The sequence below is a fragment of the Helianthus annuus genome, chromosome 17 (genome assembly GCF_002127325.2).
Source record: "Helianthus annuus cultivar XRQ/B chromosome 17, HanXRQr2.0-SUNRISE, whole genome shotgun sequence".
In the NCBI taxonomy this organism is placed as follows: Eukaryota; Viridiplantae; Streptophyta; class Magnoliopsida; order Asterales; family Asteraceae; genus Helianthus; species Helianthus annuus.
The window spans coordinates 25,478,010-25,498,648 of NC_035449.2; the positions used below are offsets into that span (position 1 = coordinate 25,478,010).

Here is a 20,639-nt window from a genome sequence, read left to right on the forward strand (position 1 = left end):
ACCAATTTTTTTATCTTGCACAAGGTCATTTTTTTGTGATTTTTGAAGACGCTCTGTTACCATTGTACCATTTAGTAGCATTTCTGAGGACTCTGCCTGATAATGTTATGGCAATCCGTTGCCTTATATTACCAGCTTCCTTCTGGGTACGTTATTATTTGAATTAGTAAATATCCAAACACTCATGATCTTTCATTTACTCACTTTATGAGTTCTTTTAGATTTTATTCATTTTAGTGACTTTGTGGTGCTGTAAACCTACCCGCTTTATGAGTTCTTTTAGATTTTCTTCATTTTGGTTGCCTACTCGGTAACGGGTTTTAATAACTATTCCAAACAAAGAGGCGGCAAAACAAGGCGTATCCGCAACAACGCGCGAGCATTCCCAGTAGTAACTTCCAATTAAAACTCTACCGCAAGTTTAGGGTGAATAGGTTGCATGCGGCAAGGAGGGCGGTGAACCCCTTCCGCGCGGGGAACACCGCCGCCGCCACTCCTTTCCTTTTAAAAAAAATGGTTTGGGTGAAACCACCCCTTATGATTAAGTGTTTAAGGGAAGTTGAAGAGGGGAGTTCACATGGACGAGTTTCATTGGCTCAGTGAGAAGAGTTGAGAAGAGCACCCCTCTCACCCTTAGGCCAAGGGGTGTGGCTTAACGCCACCCCGCCAACAAGGTAAACATAGCGCTCCTGGGGCGCCATCGTCCACACCGAGCAAATGAAATGGGGGCGCCATCCTCTTCCGCCATGCTGCTAACGAGCAAAAAAGGGGCTGCAGGTGGGGCCCACCTCTTTTCAACCAATAAAATCCTTTTTTTTTCTAATTCTTTTTAATAGAGGGGCTTTATACCACACGCTGCAAATTAAAGGAAGAGACTTTAAAGTCCCCATATGACGTAACGCGTCAAGTTGGATATGACGTGGCGTAATAAAACCCGTAAAGGCTTTAGAGGACACCCTCTAACCCTAGCTTCAACAAGTGGTTCAGTGGATATTTATGAACTTGGTTTCTTTTTATTAGTTCGGAAACCGACCATATATATTATAATAATATAATATGGAGCTTTTGCACATCCTAATCCTATTGCTAATTCACATTAACTTTGTAGGGCCAATCATTATGTATGCTTAGGCTCCTAGGTAGTGTCCTTGTAGTGCCACTTCCACTAGTGAATGTAAGGCTACACGGTATGGGGGTCGGCCCCGGCCCGTCGCGGGTCAGCGACGGTCCAAACACCGTGCCGCCCCCTACCGTCCTCGTCCTCTCCGTCTGAATGTAGACGTTGGCGACGGTGCGAATGTGGTGGGCCCCCTTCATTTGACCGTTTGAATTTAATAAAAAAAAAATTCCAACGGCTATTTTTTTAAAATACACCCATTTCACTTCCATTTTTATAAATACTCACTTCTTTAACCCCAATTTTCACAACTTTTCACCCACTACCACCCCATCTCTCTCACATTTTATAAACCACTCTTCCCTTTTTATAAAAAGTCATCATATTTTGTATCATTTTTTACCCGCTTCCACCCATCTCTCGCTAAAAAATTATCATGGCTTCACCCGTTTCTTCCATTTCTTCAATTTCTTCTATGTCTTCATCGTCTTCGTCCGAGTGGTATTCATCATCTTCGGAAGAGGATGTTATTATGCACAACACATGATTATGAACGCGGCTCAGGTGTTCATGTCGGCCGCTGAAGGGTCGTCCCAACCTGCGGAAACCGAACGCACGTCGATGTTTGTACAAGTTTTGCCAATGGGTTGTCAAATTGTATAGCAAGCGATACCTGCGGAAACCGAACGCAAACGACGTTCAAAAATTATATCAGGCACACGAACAGAGACATGGTTTCCCAGGAATGCTCGGGAGCATTGATTGCATGCACTGGCAGTGGCAGAGCTGCCCGGTTGCATGGCAAGGTCAGTATACTAGGGGAGATCAAGGACATCCGACTATCATTCTAGAGGCTGTTGCGTCACAGGATCTCTGGATATGGCATGCTTTTTTTGGTCTACCCGGGTCACTCAACGACCTCAACATCATATACCAGTCACAGATTTTTGATGATGTAGTGGCGGGTACAGGTCCAGACACAAGCTTTACAGTTTCAGGGGTGGAGTACAGGCGAGGTTACTACCTAGCCGATGGGATATACCCAACGTACTCGACAATTGTTAAAACTGTCCCGCACCCGACCGACGACAAAAGGAAAAAGTTTGCAAAGTTTCAAGAGCGCGCAAGAAAAGATATTGAACGGGCTTTTGGTGTTCTACAAAAAAAAATGGCACATCATTTCTATTCCAGCACGTTCGCAAACACCAAGGAGGTTACGACACATTATGTACGCTTGTATCATCCTTCATAACATGATCATTGAAGACGAAGGGAGAGCGATATGCGATTACGACGAAAACGCGTCTACTGGAAATACTGTTCCAGTTAGTGAGGAACAACAAGATTTGAACGCCTTCGCTCTACGTAATGAGTACACACATCACAACCTACAAGCGGACTTGGTGGAGTATATTTGGAAGAACGCTCCAAACGAACCCGCCCACCACATGGAAGACGACGACTAGTAGCATATTTTAATATGTTAGCATATTTTTAAGTTTTTTTTTTAACTTTAGGTTTTTAAGTTTATGTTTTTTTTAGTTTATTTTTTTTAAGTTTATTTTTTTTTTATGTTTATGTAATGTTTTTTAATATTAATGAAAATATTTTATTACTTTATTTGTTAAATGTTTAAAAAAAGTTGAAGATTAAAAAAAGTAAAAAAAAAATATAAAAGTGGTGGAGGATGATGACTAGGACCATCCTCCCATGCCCCCTAGTTTTGGAGGATGATCCATCCTTGGGAGGACTATGATGTGTCGCCTACGTGGCGGATCATCCTCCAAGGATGGTCCATCACCATACCATATAGTCTAATCATATCTTATATCAAAGAAGGATTAATAACTTCCTCGTGCACAAAGCCCCCAAGAGAGCAAGTGCCACTACTTTATCATATAAGACAATCATGACGGGTTAATAAGTTGAATTCTCAAACAAAAACATAAGTTATATATTTATTTGTGTAAACATGAACTCTAAGCTAAGCACATTTAAAATTTTGTAGCCCGTCCGACATGCAGTTAACCCATGGTGCACAGACTCTCGCATCGTTTTTTTTTTTTTTTTTTTTTTTTTTTTTTTTTTTTTTTTTGAGGGAGGGGGGAGGGGGGTGTTGGGCTAGATTGGGCCTGATGTACACCCATCCTTATCCCGCATTCCTTTTAACCTAGGCTTTGTGTACGAGGAAGTTATTAATCCTTCTTTGGTTTATAGGGTTATGTTTTTAACCTATTAAACGTGTTAGTATGTCAACATATTTAATTAAATAGGTCAACTTGTCAACCTGTTTATCACTTGTTTTACCCAATTAAATTAAACATGTTAGTATGTCAAACATATTTAATTCATTTACTAGATATGAATATTGACAGATAAATTTAAATCATATGGATATAGATATAGATTAAGAAAAAAATAAAAGAACATGGATTTAGTTTCATGTCTACAGCTTTACTAAATTTATATCTGATTCATTTTCTTAACTATCTCTAATCGCTAAGCTGCCATTAGCGATCACCATCAGTAAATAACTCGACGAAGCAACTCTCTATTTGAACACGTGTTCATTTTGAACGTTTGATATTATCATAAACTACCGAAAGTTGGCTAAAGTTACTAGAATTTCATATATGAAACTAGATGGTGTAATTATAAAGAAAAGGTATACACATACCTTTTTTTTTTTAAAAAAAAAAGTTAATGGCAAGTTCAATGATTCAATGAATACTTTTGATTGTGTTTAAAAGTATAATTTTTTTGCAAAGAATACTAAAGGTTTGGCAAATGATATGTTCTTTTGAAAAGTCAAATAAATCATATATAATATCTCAGGGGATAATCAAAGATTTCACACCTTTGTCCACATATACATTATTTTCAAATAAAAGTATTCTTGTAAGCATGTTATAATGGATGTACAGACTTTTCAAAACACATGAACCATCAATGCAATGGCTATATCAATACAATGGCTATGGTGTGTTTTGTTCATTGTCTCATCTTCTCTCTTACCACTTTATTCAAGTGAGAATAGCATCACCATAACCAAATCCATTAGTTCTAACCAAACCTTAATCTCAGATGGAGGTAAGTTTGCACTAGGCTTCTTCACTCCTAACAATTCTACCAACACCTATTTAGGCATATGGTACAACAAAATCCCCAAGCTAACATACATATGGGTTGCCAATAGGGCATCACCAATACCCAAAGATTCACCTCCAGCTTTTCGACTTTCAGAAGACGGAAATCTGGTTGTTTTAAGTGGAAGAAAGATCATCTGGACATCAAATGTGTCATCTATTAGCTCAAACATACACTCTGCGGATGCAGTGTTGCTTGATAATGGAAATCTGGTACTTAGACATGGTGAAAAAGAAGTATGGCACAGTTATGATCATCCAACTGACACATTTCTTTCTGGCATGAGACTTAGCTCAAACAGGAAAACAGGTCAAAAAATGCTTCTAACATCATGGGTCAATGATGAAGATCCACGGCCCGGTTTATTCTCATTAGGGATAGATCCAAATAGATATCAGTTATATATATGGAAGGAAGATAAACCGTATTGGAGAAGCACTGTTTATGCTACTCCGGTTTCTTTTGCCACTGGATTTTCAAAAATTGAGCAAGGATTTTCAGGATATTTTGGTTTCATGATAGATGATGATGTAGTTTATGCTGTGTATACTGTGTCTTCAAATTTGGTTAGCACACGCTTCACCTTGACTCCTAACGGGCGACTTCAACTGACAATATGGGTGAAAACTTCATGGTTAGTTTTATATCTGTCACCTAAAGTTCCATGTGATTTTTATAGCTATTGTGGTCCATTTACAACCTGCCAGATATATGAATCAGTTTCACCATGCAAGTGTATGACTGGATTTAACCCGAAATCGCCCAAAGAATGGAGTTCAGGAAATTGGACAGGTGGGTGTGTGAGGAATGAATCATTGAGATGTGATAAAGGAGATAGGTTTATAAAGTATGAAGGAATGAAGCTACCTGATTATGCAGTTAAAACAGAGAATACAAGTGTTACAGACTGTGAAATCGAATGCATTAAAAACTGCTCATGCTTAGCTTATGCTTATGAAAATGTGATAGACGAAGTTACCATAGTTTGTTTAAACTGGTTCACAGAGCTTGTGGATATCCAATATACTAACTCAAGTATGCCTCATGATCTCTTTGTACGTGTACACAGCTCTGAACTTGCAGTAGATGATAGTCAATCACACACTTCTATTCGCAATAGGAAACACTTGATTGCAGTTGTAGTCGCAGGCGCCACTGTTTCAGTAGGTTTGCTTCTTATCAGTGTCTTTGGGTACTTACAGAGAAGGAAAAGGCTGATAAGAAAAGGTTAACATTTACATAAATTTCAATTTTTTAAAAACTTAAAATTTTTTTCGGCATTTAGGATTAATAAATTATGATCTATGCAGAGAGAATAAAGAATGAATTGCTTGGATTTGATTCTATGAGCACCGCCTCCGGGGATGCACATAACAATGCAGAGCTTGTATCATTTAGCTTAAAGAGTGTATTGGCTGCAACAGGTTCATTTTCGGTTAAAAACAAGCTTGGAGAGGGTGGGTTTGGTTCTGTTTACAAGGTATAGTTCATTAATCACCATAACATTACTGTAAAAGCGCATAATTTAGATTTAATTGTTACAGTTAGATAATATATATATATAAGTCCACTCGTTCGATGTCAGGGTATAAAGTTCCAACAACTTGTATACCTCCTAACTACCTACAACTCTCAAAGATTAGAATACTAGTTTCCCTTTTCTATAAATACTTAAATAGTATGTACATTGTATCTTTCCGGTTTGAGAAACATGTATTCTCCTTTAGTGATATTTAGAGTTCTTCACTCCGTTTAGTGTTTATTTGAGTGTGATATCAGTTTGCTACAGTTACAATGAGAAAGAATTGTTACAATGCAGGGTTCATTGCCTGGAAACAGACAAGTGGCAGTCAAAAGACTATCAACAAAATCATCACAAGGGCGAGATGAGTTTATGAACGAATTAAAACTTATTGCAAAACTTCAGCATACGAATCTTGTTAGGTTATTAGGATGCTGTGTCGAAGAAGATGAAAAGATTTTAATGTATGAATATATGCCTAATCGAAGCCTAGACAAATTCCTCTTTGGTACATTTTATGATTCCATATTCCATCACTAAATTCTTTTGTTTCACATGCTAAATATTGTTTTTATCTGTTGTTATTAGATCCAACTGAGAGTGTTCATCTTGATGGTAGCAAGAGATTCAAGATAATAGAAGGGATAGCTCAAGGACTTCTTTATCTGCACAAGTATTCTAGACTCAGAGTAATTCATAGAGATTTGAAAGCAAGCAATGTTCTTCTGGATGAAACAATGACCCCTAAAATTTCCGATTTTGGATTGGCAAGGATTTTTGGGATGAACCAAATTGAAGATAAAACCAACAGAGTTGTTGGTACCTAGTAAGTCTCATGTCATCTTATACATCAAAATGAAAACTTTGCATTCGTACTAGTGGTAGCAACGTGGGCGGGTTAACCCAAATATGACCCCAAAAGTTATATTATTTCAATAATAATCTGATCTTTTGTATAAATTGATTTATACATTAATCATACAGTTTGGGCGACTATGACCTATTGACGCGTTCCTTTTAAGCTATTCTTTATTAAATTGTGTCGGTTCGACTCATTAGAAAGAAAACAAAATCTGAATGGTCCTATTAAGTCAATAGGTTAAAACTGTCAACTCCAATTCTATAATTCTTTTGTAAATTGCAGTGGATATATGGCACCTGAATACGCATTGCATGGGAGATTTTCTGTGAAATCTGATGTATTTAGCTTCGGGGTCTTATTGCTAGAGATTATGACTGGTAGAAGGAACGGTGGTTCTGAGCGGACAGAAGATGCTGGTACAATATCCGAATGGGTAAGCATGTTGTCTTCTTTTTCTTTCAATTATTTCATAGTAATTAATTTCAAATAATTTGAGTCTGAGGATTTTAAATCATTTTTAGGCATGGGAAAACTGGATGGAAGGCAGAGGTGTTGAGTTGATTGATCCTTCAATGAGAGATACATGCAATCCTCTACAGGCAATGAAGTGTGTTAATGTTGGACTTTTGTGTGTTCAAGAAATCATGGACGAAAGACCAACAATGTCAGAAGTAGTTGTCATGTTGAGCAATGAAACCGCGGCTGTTCCATTGCCTAAAAAGCCTGCTTTTACGATTCATAGACGTTCTCAAATATTGAGAGATCATTCCAACAATGAAGTTACAGTAACCAATGTTGAGCCAAGATAGAGATGTTGAACTCTATGTCAAAGTCAAAACTATCCATTTTGACTATCATGTTTTGACACATGATTTAGACATTTTCTTTCTCCTTGTATTTACCTATAATTTGCCACATGATCATTTTGCTAGGCATATGACATTTGAAAAAGTATAATGAAGAGTATGAAAGATCATGTATAATAAAGAATATAAAATAAATTTCCCTCTTTGGTAATTAGTTGATCTGGCTCCATCTGACTATAGACGCACATGTTTCATGATCAATATAAAAGGATAATAAAAAAATGCATATATTTTTAGTTTATCGGCGAGCGACTCAAACTATTGTTTAACCTATCCAGACACACACACATACTACGTACATAAGAGTAGTAATGAACACTGGAAGGTGTGTAGACTGTAGAGCCAAACTACCCATTTTAACCGTCGAATGAACAATATATAAAAGTCAAACCACCCATTAAGACTGTTAAATATTGCAATGTTAATTAAAAGTGGGATCAGATTGTTGTTAAAAACGACGAAGTTGCTTAAGTTGCTTGAGATATGATTTAGAAATTCTCTCTCCTTGTATGGTTTGCCACATGTTTTGTTAGTCATATGATATTAGAAGAAGTGTGAAATATATATGAGGTGTGTATATATAATATAAAATATAAAATATCAAATTACATTTCCCTAACAAAATTTTGAGTTGACCTGACCTGAACCGGCCCATTTTCTTATAGACGCACAATATTTCTGAACCCATTCAAATGGATAAGTCCAAACTATAATTTTATTTAATACTATGGGAAAACAACCCAAACTATTGTTTAACCTTCCAAGATCCATGCATGTACAGTTGTGTTTGTTTGTGTAAATGTGATCGAAATACGAGTAACCAACAAGGGAAGGTGTAGGATGTTTGAAATATGGGAACAAAATCGGGAAGTGTGAATCTTTATATTATAATAAGTAAGATAGGTGGCAATTAGGCAACATAGATTCTTCTAGGAAAGAGTTGGCCTTATATTGTCTCACTTTATCGGAGCATCTACACAGTTTCTTCGAACGGTCATACCTCCAGAATGTTACTCTTTGCATCCCTCAACCATTCAAAACATCCACTTGGTCACTTGAGAATACTATAGAATGTCAAATATGACATATCCTGATTTGTGGTCCGAGATTTTACAATGGGGCACTTTTGTTTAAGCTAGATTGGCCTTAGTCTCGATCCGATTTTTAGTCCAAAGGCCAAGCTTGGTACGTGAGTAAATTTTCAAGCTCGTGATCCGAATCTTTTATCAAGTGAGCTTCAATTTAGGGAGCTCGACTCAACTCAAGCTTTTAGAATACCGTTCACATGTAGCTCACGGATGGTTCACCTCTTTTACAGCTTAGTCTTATATATAAACTCCATCAAGTCCATGATCCATAAGATAATAATTGGTTCTTTCTATCATTATCTTATATAATATTTTAAAACTGCTTTATTTATATTTATCACTATATACTTTTATATGATTATAAAATTTAATAAAACATAATTTAGTTTCTGATTGAACTGTTATACCAACCATAATTTGTTTTTAAGAAATGTAAAATAAAATCTTTACTTGATCTGTAATAAAAATCTATAGACTTGTATGTTCTAAGAAAAATAGTTGATAATTTCAAACCCTAAATTAAGTGATGAGTCTACAGCGGTTAATTAATGTTGAGGGTTTCAAATGTCATTGTTCATTTTTAGGAACCATTATATCCAATATGAGAAAAGTTGGGGTGAAAAATGTAATGTTTCCCATATAAAGACCACCCTCCAGCCACAAGACTTTCAAACCCAATACCACCCCAACATTTTCAAAAGCAAATTCCCAGAGAGATGGGATCAGAATCAGAAGCAAGAGTGGAATTTTGTGTGGAAGATGAGTTTGAAGATATGCTACCAAAAATGGCAGAAAAATTGGGAGGTGAAGGCCTAATTAAAGAGCTATGCAATGGTTTCAACTTGTTGATGGATAAAGACAAAGGTGTGATCACTTTTGAAAGCTTGAAGTGCAGTTCTTCATTGCTTGGATTGCAAGATTTACGAGACGACGAATTAATGAATATGTTAAAAGAAGGTGATTATGATGGTGATGGTGCCCTCAATCAAATGGAGTTTTGTGTGTTGATGTTCAGGTTAAGTCCAGATTTGATGATGGAATCTGAGGCTTTGCTTGATCAAGCTTTGCAACAGGAATTTGAATCCGATATATGTTGACTTCAATTCTTTCATATGAAATGATATTATGTTTATGGATCTCAGAAGTTGCAAATGGAATTAACATTAGCTTTGAAATCATGAATAATATTTTATAAACTTCGTTATTAGGATCATTGATGAATAGGATGATATTTTCTTCTAATTGATTCATTATTAGAAGCATGTGCATGTCCATTAGCTTTATTATTAAACCAAAATCTCTGACAAACATTTGACCATGCTAACTATTTAGGGGGCACATAAAAACACATGCACACACATTATATAATGTATAGTTAAATTTGGTCATTAGGGTGATATGTATGATTCATGAATATTGATCATGCTCAGTGGCGGATTCATTTGTACCGGAGGGTGGGCATGTGCCCACCGTACATGCCATAGTTTTAGTGTATTTTTTTTTTTTTTTTTCACTTTAGCCCAAGTATGATGAAGAATTTATTGATTGGTGGCTGAGTATATTTCTGGGTGTGAGAAAACCAGAGAAGGGCAGAAGAAGATGGTATAGAAAAATAAAGAAGATAGCATTTCAGGGATAGTTCTTTTGGATATTTGACTATTTTAACCCAATAAATAGTAAGAGTTAAAAGCCAGGATAGTCTCTGTGGTTTGCCTTTTTTCCATCTTTAGTCTATAACTTTCTAAAATTACAGTTATAGTCTCTAACTTTTCAATTTTCGTTCCCTGATAGTCCATGTGCCTAACATCAGTTAGTTTTCTCAGTTAAGCGGGTATGAAATAACAAAAATACCCTTTCCTTAAAATATATGCCTGTGGGCCCCATCCCTACCTCCCATTCTTCTTCAATTCATCACCACCAGCTCCCACCCAAGCACCACCCTTTCCGACCACACACCACCACACCCCTCAGTGGCGGACTTAAAGTGTTAGTAGGGGTAGCACGAGCTACCCCTCAACCCCGTCTACGTAGTGTAAAAATACCCCTTAACTCCATTTCGGTAGTGTAAAAATACCACTCAACTTCCTTTCTGTTATATAAAGGATACCCATGATCCTAAAAAAAATTAGGATACCCCTAACCTTTTGGGCTAGTTTCGCCACTGACACCCCTCCACCTTTCCTGCCACTTTCGTTTTTTCCGTTCCGGCGATGATAATTCTCGCACTCCCATTGCTGCCACAAAGCTTAATTAACACCTGGTCGCAGAACAATTCTGCGACATATGTTACTTCCAAAACAAGCGCTGGTCACCAGATCTACATTGTTCTGATTGCTACGCAACCCAAAAATCGATTCGACAAGCACCCCTACGCAGAACCAAGGAGTCGGTTGACCCTCACCCTCCACCCATCGGAATTCATCGATTTCTTTTCAAGTTGACTTACTTGAAAAGCCTTTAACAACGAATAGCAATGCCTTTTCTCCAAGTTTGCTGCAGCATGCTTTTTCTTCAAAGCTTCACAAGCTTTTTGCTCTACTTGCAGTGTAACTCGCACATTTTGGAGCTTCTGCGACAAGAAACAAAACGGGTGTTGAATCAGTAGTATAAAGGTTTGACCACAAAAGTCAAACTGTAAATCTTTCTTACGACATAGAAGTAGAAATTACTTGTTACCGTATTTATTACCTGTTGAATACTCTTTGAAATCCTATCCATGGAACTAGTTAACTGTGCACGAATCAATAAAGATAAACATGTTGTGGAAGGAATCAAGCAAGCAAGCAAATGGGAAGAGTTGAATCTTGATGCTTGCGATGAGGGCCCACCGGAGGGGTAAATTTGGAAAGATGATCATGATGGGGATTGAGTGATGGATCTGGATGATGATGGTGGTTGATATCGCCGGAGAAACAGAGTTGGGTGGTTGAAGGAAGGGGACATCAAGGACGAAGATATGATAATGGTGGTTTATTTATTAAATGCCCGGATAGTCCCTGTGGTTTACCCTTTTTAAGGAAAGGGTATTTTTGTCATTTCACGCCCTCTTAACTGAGAAAACTAATTGATGTTAGGCATAAGGACTATCCGGAAACAAAAATTGAAAAGTTAGAGACTATAGTTGTATTTTTAGAAAGTTAGAGACTAAAAGTGAAAAAAGAGCAAACCACAGGGACCATCCGGGCATTTAACTCCAATGGTTATATTAAACCTACGTTACCTTTCCATTTTTTCAAAAAGTTTTACTTTTTTGTACAAAACCAAGTAAATAGTTGTCAAATCCTTCTCCTTCAAAAATTAATAGTGACTTGAATTGAATGTGAACTAGCTAGGTCTATACTTCCGTACGCGTTGCGTACGGGACCGCTGAGAAGAAAAAAACACTAAACGATAACCGAAAGAAAATTAACCAAAAAATATTATGGTAATGATATTGTTCATATGAAACCCGTTGTCAGAGATGAGCAAATGATATTGGGTGCTGGTACTGAATTTCCCGAATCGAAAGATCATAAGTACCAATTCGGTACCGAATTTTGGCGTCCTTGGTAACAGTTCGCTATTGGTTTTTACCTTCATATACCAGTACTGCAACCGGTATTTTTGGTACAAGTACAGATTTGGTATCGGTTGGCACCGAGCCCATCCCTATCCCTGAAGCCAAAAAAAAGAAATCATTAAAAGTTGAAGAAAATCAACAAAAAAACGTTGTATGATACCATTGTCTACGGTACCAATGATCAGGGATAAACAAATGGTACTAGGTAGTAGCACCGAATTTCCCGAACTAAAAGATTTTCAATATCAACTCTGTACCGACTTTTGGCGTTTTCTGTACAGGCTGGTACCAGTTTTTACCCTCATATACCGATACCGAACAAGATCGTACCGCTATTTTTGATACCGGTTAACACCAAGCTTATCCCAACCTGTGATACTAAATAAATCATTAAATTAAAGTTAAAAGTAAAGGAAATAATTAAATTAAAGTTAAAAGTAGAGAAAAAAATTATTATTATATTAATGTATCATTAATATATATTAAAATCACTATTTATTTCAATTGGATTATTAATATATAGTAAGGTACCGATTTTTACCTTCATATACAGATACCAAACAGGATCATACCGCTATTTTCGATACCGGTTAACATCAAACTTATCCTAACCTGTGATACTAAATAAATCATTAAATTAAAGTTAGAGGTAAAGAAAAGAATTATTATAGTAATAATTATTATTATTAATTTAATATATTATTATAATATATTAAAATCACTATTCATTTCAATTGATTTATTAAAATTTTAACTGGTTTATTAATATATAGTAAGGTGTTGGTTTTTACCATCATATACCGATACCGAACAGAATCGCACCGCTATTTTCGATACCGGTTAACACCAAACTTATCCCAACCCGTGATACTAAATAAATCATTAAATTAAAGTTAAAGGTAAAGGCAAAGAAAAGGATTATTATAGTAATAATAATTATTATTATTTTAATATATTATTATAATATATTAAAATCACTATTCATTTCAATTAGTTTATTAATATTATTTATTATAATATAATTATAATATAATATAATATAATTATTAATTATTAATATATAGTAATAGTAATAATAATTTCTTAGCTAGAAGTGTATGAATAGTTAGTTGAATACTATAATAAAACAGAAATACTAGATTATTACTTTATTTAATTTTAAATTGTATAAATATAATTTGATTTTTTTTATCACTAAGTTTTTTTAATTCTTTTAGAAGAAAAAAAAATAGACACTGGTAAAACGAAGTAGTTGTTATAGAATAGTGAAATTCATGTATTATTAACCGAAGAAGTATCAATAGTTTTACAATATTTCTGTGTGGATAAGTATAAACTGGTTTTACCCGTAACCCGATCCATTTTGACCCGCCTTGTTTGAACTCAACCAATTTGTGCCACCCGTAAAAAAATATTCTAGATTCGTCACTGATTATGCTTGCTTTTTTTGTTGTTTTTGTTTTTCGGTAATGCATTTATGTGTTTTCTCATGTAAATGCCCAGCCATTATGTTGAGGATTTACCTACATCAAACAACAAATTTGAAGAGTTAAATTCCATTAACTATGTTACATTTTATCTAATATACCAATTCATCTATTTCGTGTCTTCACATTATTCTTGCACTTAGGGCTGTAAACGAACCGAGCGTTCAGCGAACAGTTCGTGAACCGTTCGGCTGGAAGTTCGTTTATGTTCGTTCGTTTAATAAACAAACGAACACGAACAAGAAATTTCGTTCGATTAGTTAAATGAACGAACATGAGCAGATGTCTCCTTCGTTCGATTGTGTTCGTGAACGTTCGGTAAGGTGTTCATGAACATTCGTTGATTTGCGTTTGTTTATGTTCGTATGTTTGTGTTTTAATTGAAGATCTTTATACTTTCTTATATTTTATTTGTACTTTTTATATTATTAAAATTTTATTTATTTTATTTCCTTAACAATTAAACTAGGAAACCCACTTTCACATTCTTTATGCATCATTCTCCTTTCATTTCTCATTATTTATATCCACGAATACAATCGACCTCCGTTCCACAATAAGGGCTTCAAGTTCGAGTGCTACTCTTTGGGCCATCTATCTTTATCCTTCGTTGCGTTCGCTAAATTTATTTTTGTTCGTTTGTGTTTGTGAACCGTTCGCGAACACGCTCATTCCTTAATGAACGAACATGAACATAAAATCTCGTTCGGTAAGTGTTCATGAACCGTTCGTGAACACATTTATTTCCTTAACGAACGAACACGAACAAGGCCTTGTTCGTGTTCGTTCGGTTCGTTTCACAGCCCTACTTGCACTTACTACCCGTTGAAATGGGTCAAACATATTTATCTCAAAATAGAGATAAAACATACCATTCATTACTTTCACGTTGAAACGGGTGAAAACATACTATCTCATTAGTGAGATAAAACATACATTTATTAACCCGCTAGAAACGGGTTATTACATTCGTAACTTAAACTTCCATTCGGTCTGTTTACCACGGACGAATACATTCCTTTCATCTTTTGTACTTTCATCAACTCCAATCCGTTTATATTGGTTCGAGTAATTACATTCCTTTCTTACATAACTTTCCAACATACGGTTCATTCGAGACAAACCGATCATAACACAACATCATTCATAAACTTTCTTTTCATATGATCCGTTTATGACGGGTCCTGCTATCTATAACATAACTACTATGGACTACCATAATTATGATTTTGATATAAAACGACAAGTTACAAAATAAAGTCTGTATGCATAAAACAACATACCTCGATCTTGCAAGCTTTCCAATTTCCTAGCGTTTGAGCTTTCTTCTTTTACGCCTACATTAATACATTCAATCATTTAGCTCAAACTATATCATTCCATCATTCATATAATTCCTCATATGACAACATTATCATAAATGAACAAATTTCACATATTTGTTCTCTTAGACATTTCATCGAACACTTGGAGGGTTTCGCATTAATAGGACACTAAACACAATTTTCTAAGACATAATTTAACTAGTTCTTCTAGCAATTCATCAGTTATCAAACAAGCCATATGGTCCCTTTTACTCTACTTCAATTCATTTAGTGTTCATACATCACAAACAACATCAATCATCAATACTTTACATACATATTTCTACTTGATCATCCTACTCATGCTAACTTTTCATCAAATGGGGTTTTACTACAAATCAATCAAATGCTAAAATCAAACATTATTCCTGTCCTATTTTGTAATCATAACTTCCAATCACACAAATTTTTGCATAATTTCATGATTAGGTGAAAAACCTATTTCCTATAATTCACCAAATCAAGGAATTCGACTTACCACTTTACTGAACAAGGTTAGATATTTGCAAATTGAGATTCATGCACTCGATTTTCCTTGAAATCTCTACTCAATTTGATGGAATTGACAAAGCTAGGGTTTTCATCTTGTTCCTGATGCGTGCTAGTGTAATATATTTTTGGTATATATTTTAAGCCATTTTTACACTTTTAGCCAAGTTTTAAATTTATAAAACACGATATTTACTAACACTAAACACACATATGGGCAAGTGCACCCATCGTGGACGTAGTATAGTGTTGGTAAGATACCGAGGTCGTCCAAGGACACAAGAGCTTTTAGTACCGGTTTATCCTCACGTCTAATCAAATCAAAATGTTAGAAAAAAGATTTGTAAATTAAGAAAATAAAACTAACTAAATGCTGAAAAATAAAATAAAAATAAAAACAGATAGACAAGATGAATCACTTGGATCCGACTCGTATATTAGTATAACCTTTGATTATTTTCGCACTTTTGCAATTGTTTAAGAGATTATCTTAGTTATTGAAGTAGGCCCCTCTTTTGAAGGCGACGTTACCTTCAACCCAGTAGTTTGAGTCAGCAAGGATACAATCCTAAAGGGTCGGATTATTGAAAGATAATGAATTAAGTTATTAATGCAAATTATGGTAGGCCCCTCTTTTGGAGGTGACGTTACCCTCAACTAAGTAGTCTGAGTCAGCAGGGATACAGTCCTAAATAGCCGGGTTATAGTATTAATAGTAGTTAACTTATGTGGGGGTCAAAGAGTTTGGACCCCCGCCATCCAATACCTTTGGGTATTGAAGGAGGTCCTACTAAATTTGACCCAGGTCCCTTGTAGGACCTCTAAACGCTGAACAAGGGCAAGACCCTTACCAAACCGTTCCCTTAACCCCCGACCAGGTAGCCAACATACCTCCATATAGACCGTGGAGATATTAATGGTGAAAATCTTTTATTTTATATAGACAGTAAAATAATGCCAAGACACCACGGACAAACGATAAGGAAAAGTCACCTTCAACATAAGCAACTAGTTATTAAAGTCATTAATACAAAACCAAATAAAAAGTGCAAAAGATTAAAAATAAAAAGTATTATACTAAACACTTGTCTTCACCAAGTGATGTAAGAGACTTAGGCAAACATGGCATTGATTGTCAAGAACTCTTACAATCAATCTTGGATCCCGAGACGACTCACACACTCTATGATGGACAATGGATGATGGTGGTGGATGATGGTGTTGTGATGGTGGTGGGTGGTGGATGAAGTGTGAGAGAGGTGGTGTGCCAAGGGATGAGTTGCAATGAAGCCAAGCACTCCTATTTATAGGCTGAATAGAGGGCTTGGCACGGCCCCGTGTCCGCTGGGCACGGTCCCGTGCCTGTCTGACACTATCTCTCCTCATTAATTGTAATTCGCAATTACAATTAATGCGCCTGCAGTACTTTGGGCACGCCCCCGTGTTCACTGGGCACGCCCCCGTAGTGAGCAATAGAAGCTTCTACAGGTTTGTATTTTCTGCTGCTTCTTGGGTACGGCCCCGTGCTCGCTGAGCACGGGGCGTGTTCAGTCTTCTGCCTTCTCTGTTTTGCTTGGGAGGATGTTGTTGAGGGGTCGGGCAATCCACTTTTGTTCCTTTTCTTGTGTTTATGTTAGATTTAGCTGCCTTTTTGCTTCTTTTGTTAATTTGAGCTCATTTAATCCTGAAAATACAAAAGGAAGACAAAAGCACACTTTTTCCAACATTAGTACTTAAAAAGGGTTAGTTTTATGCCTTATTTGATGTAATTTATATGTTGCATTTTACACACATCAAATACCCCCACACTTGAACTTTTGCTTATCCTCAAGTAAAACTCCTTAATATGTGGCTTACACTCCCAAATGGAATGGGTAGAAGAGAAGGTTTTGGGTTTGTCATAGAGTGTCGGGATTTTCCAAGATTGTTTAGGTTTTATTTTTATTTATTTACAATCCTATTCGTCATGATTAATTAAAAACTTTTCATAAGATAAATTATTTATTAAGGCATAACATGCCTTTCTAAAATTCCATTTATATACAAGTTCACATACCTCACGGGAGAAATCACTCACACTCGGCTGAAGGTGTATTTTTAGTGAATCATTCGAGAGCGGCATGGAACTTATTCCTACCATAAGCTTGCCAAGCAATCAATCCTCCTCCTTTTTAACTCTATACCTTTGTAAATATCAAGAGGACTTTTTGGGTGAAGGGTTAGGCTTGGGCTAAAGGTGGGTAGTTGGGTTAGGGGTTAGTAGAAAAGGGCGAAAATAGTAAAAAGCGTCGGTTTTCGTAAAACGTTTTGTTTTTGTGACTTTTTATTTTAAATGAAGTATTTATCCAAACAAGCTTTTGTTTGAAGAGCTTTGTTTGTTTATTCTAACTTCATTGTAATATATATATATATATATTAGTCACACCAAAACCGAGCTTGTTACTAAAATAAAGGGTAAAACTAAAAAGGTTTTTTTTTTTTTTTTTTGGTGGGTAAAAAGGGTTTTGGGTTAAGAAATGAAAAGGTTTAGGCTCAAAGGGGTTAGCTAGGGGGAATTTTTGGGTAGATGAAAAAATTAATAAAAAATAGTGGTGTTGAAAGAAAAAGGGTTAGTCCTAATGCCTCCATCATTTACTTACTTGGGAATGAATTGTCGTAGCAAGTTCTAGAGTCGTAAGAACCAAGCGGCTATTCACACAAGAAACGAAAAATGAGCATTTAGCGTAAAGATGTATATTTATATGCTCAATAAAGGCTCAAAAACTCACTTTTGTGGGAATGGGTTTTTATGTGATCGAGTATATATAATTGAATTTTAACTAAGCTTGTCATGCCGTTTCATAATTTCCTTATGTTGGTTCTTTTTATCACGACGCTATCGGTTGTAAACTTTTAAAAATATAACCTTGTTAGTCTTAGAATTCCCAACTTAAACTTAGACAAAATAAAAAAATGAGAATTTTTGAAAAAATTTGGGGTGATTAGCGGTTCGAATAGAGTTTTGTGTAAGACTTGTTATTAGGACTTGCAAAATTCAAGGTTTTAGCATCCCCCCCACACTTAAATTACACATTGTCCTCAATGTGTCCCAAAAATAGATTTTTAGGTTGATTGAATGTGTAACATTGTGTTTAAAAGCAAAAATTTATGTTACTAGCAGTCTGGACACGGCCCCATGGGGACCGGGCACGGCCCCGTGTTTAGGTGCCAGTAACAATAATTAAAGAAAGGAAACAGAAGCCTGGACACGGGGGCGTGTTCGGTGAACACGGCCCGTGTCCAGTTACCTGAACTGGGCATTTGTCTGCAGGGTGTTCAGCACGGGGCCGTGTTGGCTGGGCACGGCCCGTGCTGAACTTACTGTAATGGAGAAATTGTTGTCGGGTGGCCTTGTTTTCGTGCATGGGTTTATGTTTCTCATTTCCCTTGTCATCCTTGACCACCATGAGTGTGTTTTATTCCTGCAAATTAAAACTAAAAGATTAAACTTAAACTAGGGATAGTTCCGCGGATTGCCTCCGTGGTGCGCCACGTTTATAAGGGTCCTTGGCTAGACCCAAGGCAAGGTTATATGTTTTCTGAGCGGGATGTTTTGCATCCCATGTTGCACCTTCGGAGAGCATCATCCAAACTTGAATCAATAACCTTCATGTAATTGACCGGGTCATCGTCTTCTATTCTCTTCCCAACCCCGAACTTTACTTTTATCATCCCCATATTTCAAGGTGAGTGTTCCGTCATTCATATCTACCACTGCTTGTGCAGTAGCGAGAAATGGTCTCCCTAATATGAGGGGGACTTCGGTGTCTTCTTCCATATCAAGTATGACAAAGTCAGCCGGGTAGACGAATTTGTCGACCTTGACTAGGATATTTTCAATGACACCTTGTGGGAATTTGACGGATCGATCAGCAAGTTGTATACTCATTTTTGTAGGACTCGTTTTTCCTAGGCCGAGTCTTTTGAACATTGATGAGGGCATGAGGTTAATGCTAGCCCCAAGGTCGGCTAGTGCATTACAAACGGGGGAGTCACCGATTGAGCAAGGAATTGTGAAGCTTCTGGGATCGATTTTCTTTTGGGGAAGTTTGTTGAGTACGATGGCAGAGCATTCTTCGCCTAAGTTAACTAATTGCAATGTTTCAATTTTCCTTTTATGAGTGAGGAAATCACTCATGAATTTAGAGTATTTCGGCATTTGGGTTAGGACATCAATGAAAGGAATATTAACATGCAATTGTTTTAGTAAACTTTTGAATTTTGCGAATTGCTCATCGGTCTTTTGTCGGATTAACCTACCAGGGTACGGAACTCGAGGAGCCTTGGTAGGCTCTGATGAGGGAAGGGAACCTTTCTCTTGTAAGGGCGGTGTTACGGTCTCCTCGGTAGGCGTTTCGGTATTGCTTGGTAACGCGCTTTGTGGTCTCTCGGAGAAATTTTGTGCTAGTTGACTTATTTGTTTTTCGATGTTTTGAATACTAGCTTGTTGATTTCTAAAATTTGATTCTAATTGTAGAAATCTATCCGAGTTTTTCTTTTCAGTGTCGGAGATGAGGCGAGATATAGTATCTTCAAACCTTTCTCGTCCACTTTGTTGTTGAGGGAAATTTTGTGACTCATTTCTTGGTTGTTGAAAGTTTGTTCGTTGGTTTACGTTTTGTTGGTTACTACCATTGCCGGGTTCTCTCCAACCAAGGTTAGGGTGATTTCGCCATCCTTGGTTGTAGGTGCCCGTTGGAGGACCCGACGGCCTAGGTCTATTATCAATGTAGTTTACCGATTCTTGTTGATCGTTTGTTTCTTTCATACAACTCCAATTTTCATGTGGCCCACCACACCCTTCACAAGCCATAACCAAGATCGTTTTTGTCATTTCCAATTTTTTTATTTTTGAAGAGAGGACCTCGATTTGGGCTTGTAAAGAGGTGCTTTCATCAACCTTATGGGCGCCCGGGGCAATATATTTATTGCCTCGGGGAGTGTCCCACTGAAAATTGGTTTGAGCAATTTCCTCAATTTGATTATATATTTCATGTGGGCGACGATTACCTAAAAGTCCCCCGGAGCTAGAGTCCAGTGTTTGCCTTGTGTGTGGCAACAGCCTATTATAGAAAGTGGACACTTGTTGCCATATCGCA

General features: G+C 36.6%; 2 protein-coding genes across 3 annotated transcripts; both read left to right on the forward strand.

The window, feature by feature from the left end:
• The first annotated feature begins 4,063 nt into the window (after window positions 1-4,063).
• LOC110923254 (G-type lectin S-receptor-like serine/threonine-protein kinase B120) lies at window positions 4,064-7,668 on the forward strand. 2 transcript variants are annotated; one of them, XM_022167398.2, is made up of 6 exons: window positions 4,064-5,491; window positions 5,575-5,744; window positions 6,084-6,294; window positions 6,375-6,612; window positions 6,931-7,081; window positions 7,170-7,668. In XM_022167398.2, exons 1-6 carry the CDS (start codon window positions 4,072-4,074, stop codon window positions 7,455-7,457), a joined length of 2,478 nt encoding a protein of 825 aa, XP_022023090.1. In that variant the 5' UTR covers window positions 4,064-4,071; the 3' UTR covers window positions 7,458-7,668. The 2 variants fall into 2 exon arrangements, with proteins under 2 accessions (XP_022023090.1, XP_035842684.1); XM_035986791.1 differs by lacking the exon at window positions 7,170-7,668 and having other exon boundaries at window positions 7,014-7,081.
• A 1,613-nt stretch (window positions 7,669-9,281) lies between these two features.
• On the forward strand, window positions 9,282-9,809 carry LOC110922081 (calcium-binding protein PBP1). The gene has a single exon (XM_022166409.2). The coding sequence runs from the start codon at window positions 9,319-9,321 to the stop codon at window positions 9,697-9,699; it is 381 nt and encodes a 126-aa protein (XP_022022101.1). The 5' UTR covers window positions 9,282-9,318; the 3' UTR covers window positions 9,700-9,809.
• Window positions 9,810-20,639: the final 10,830 nt, after the last annotated feature.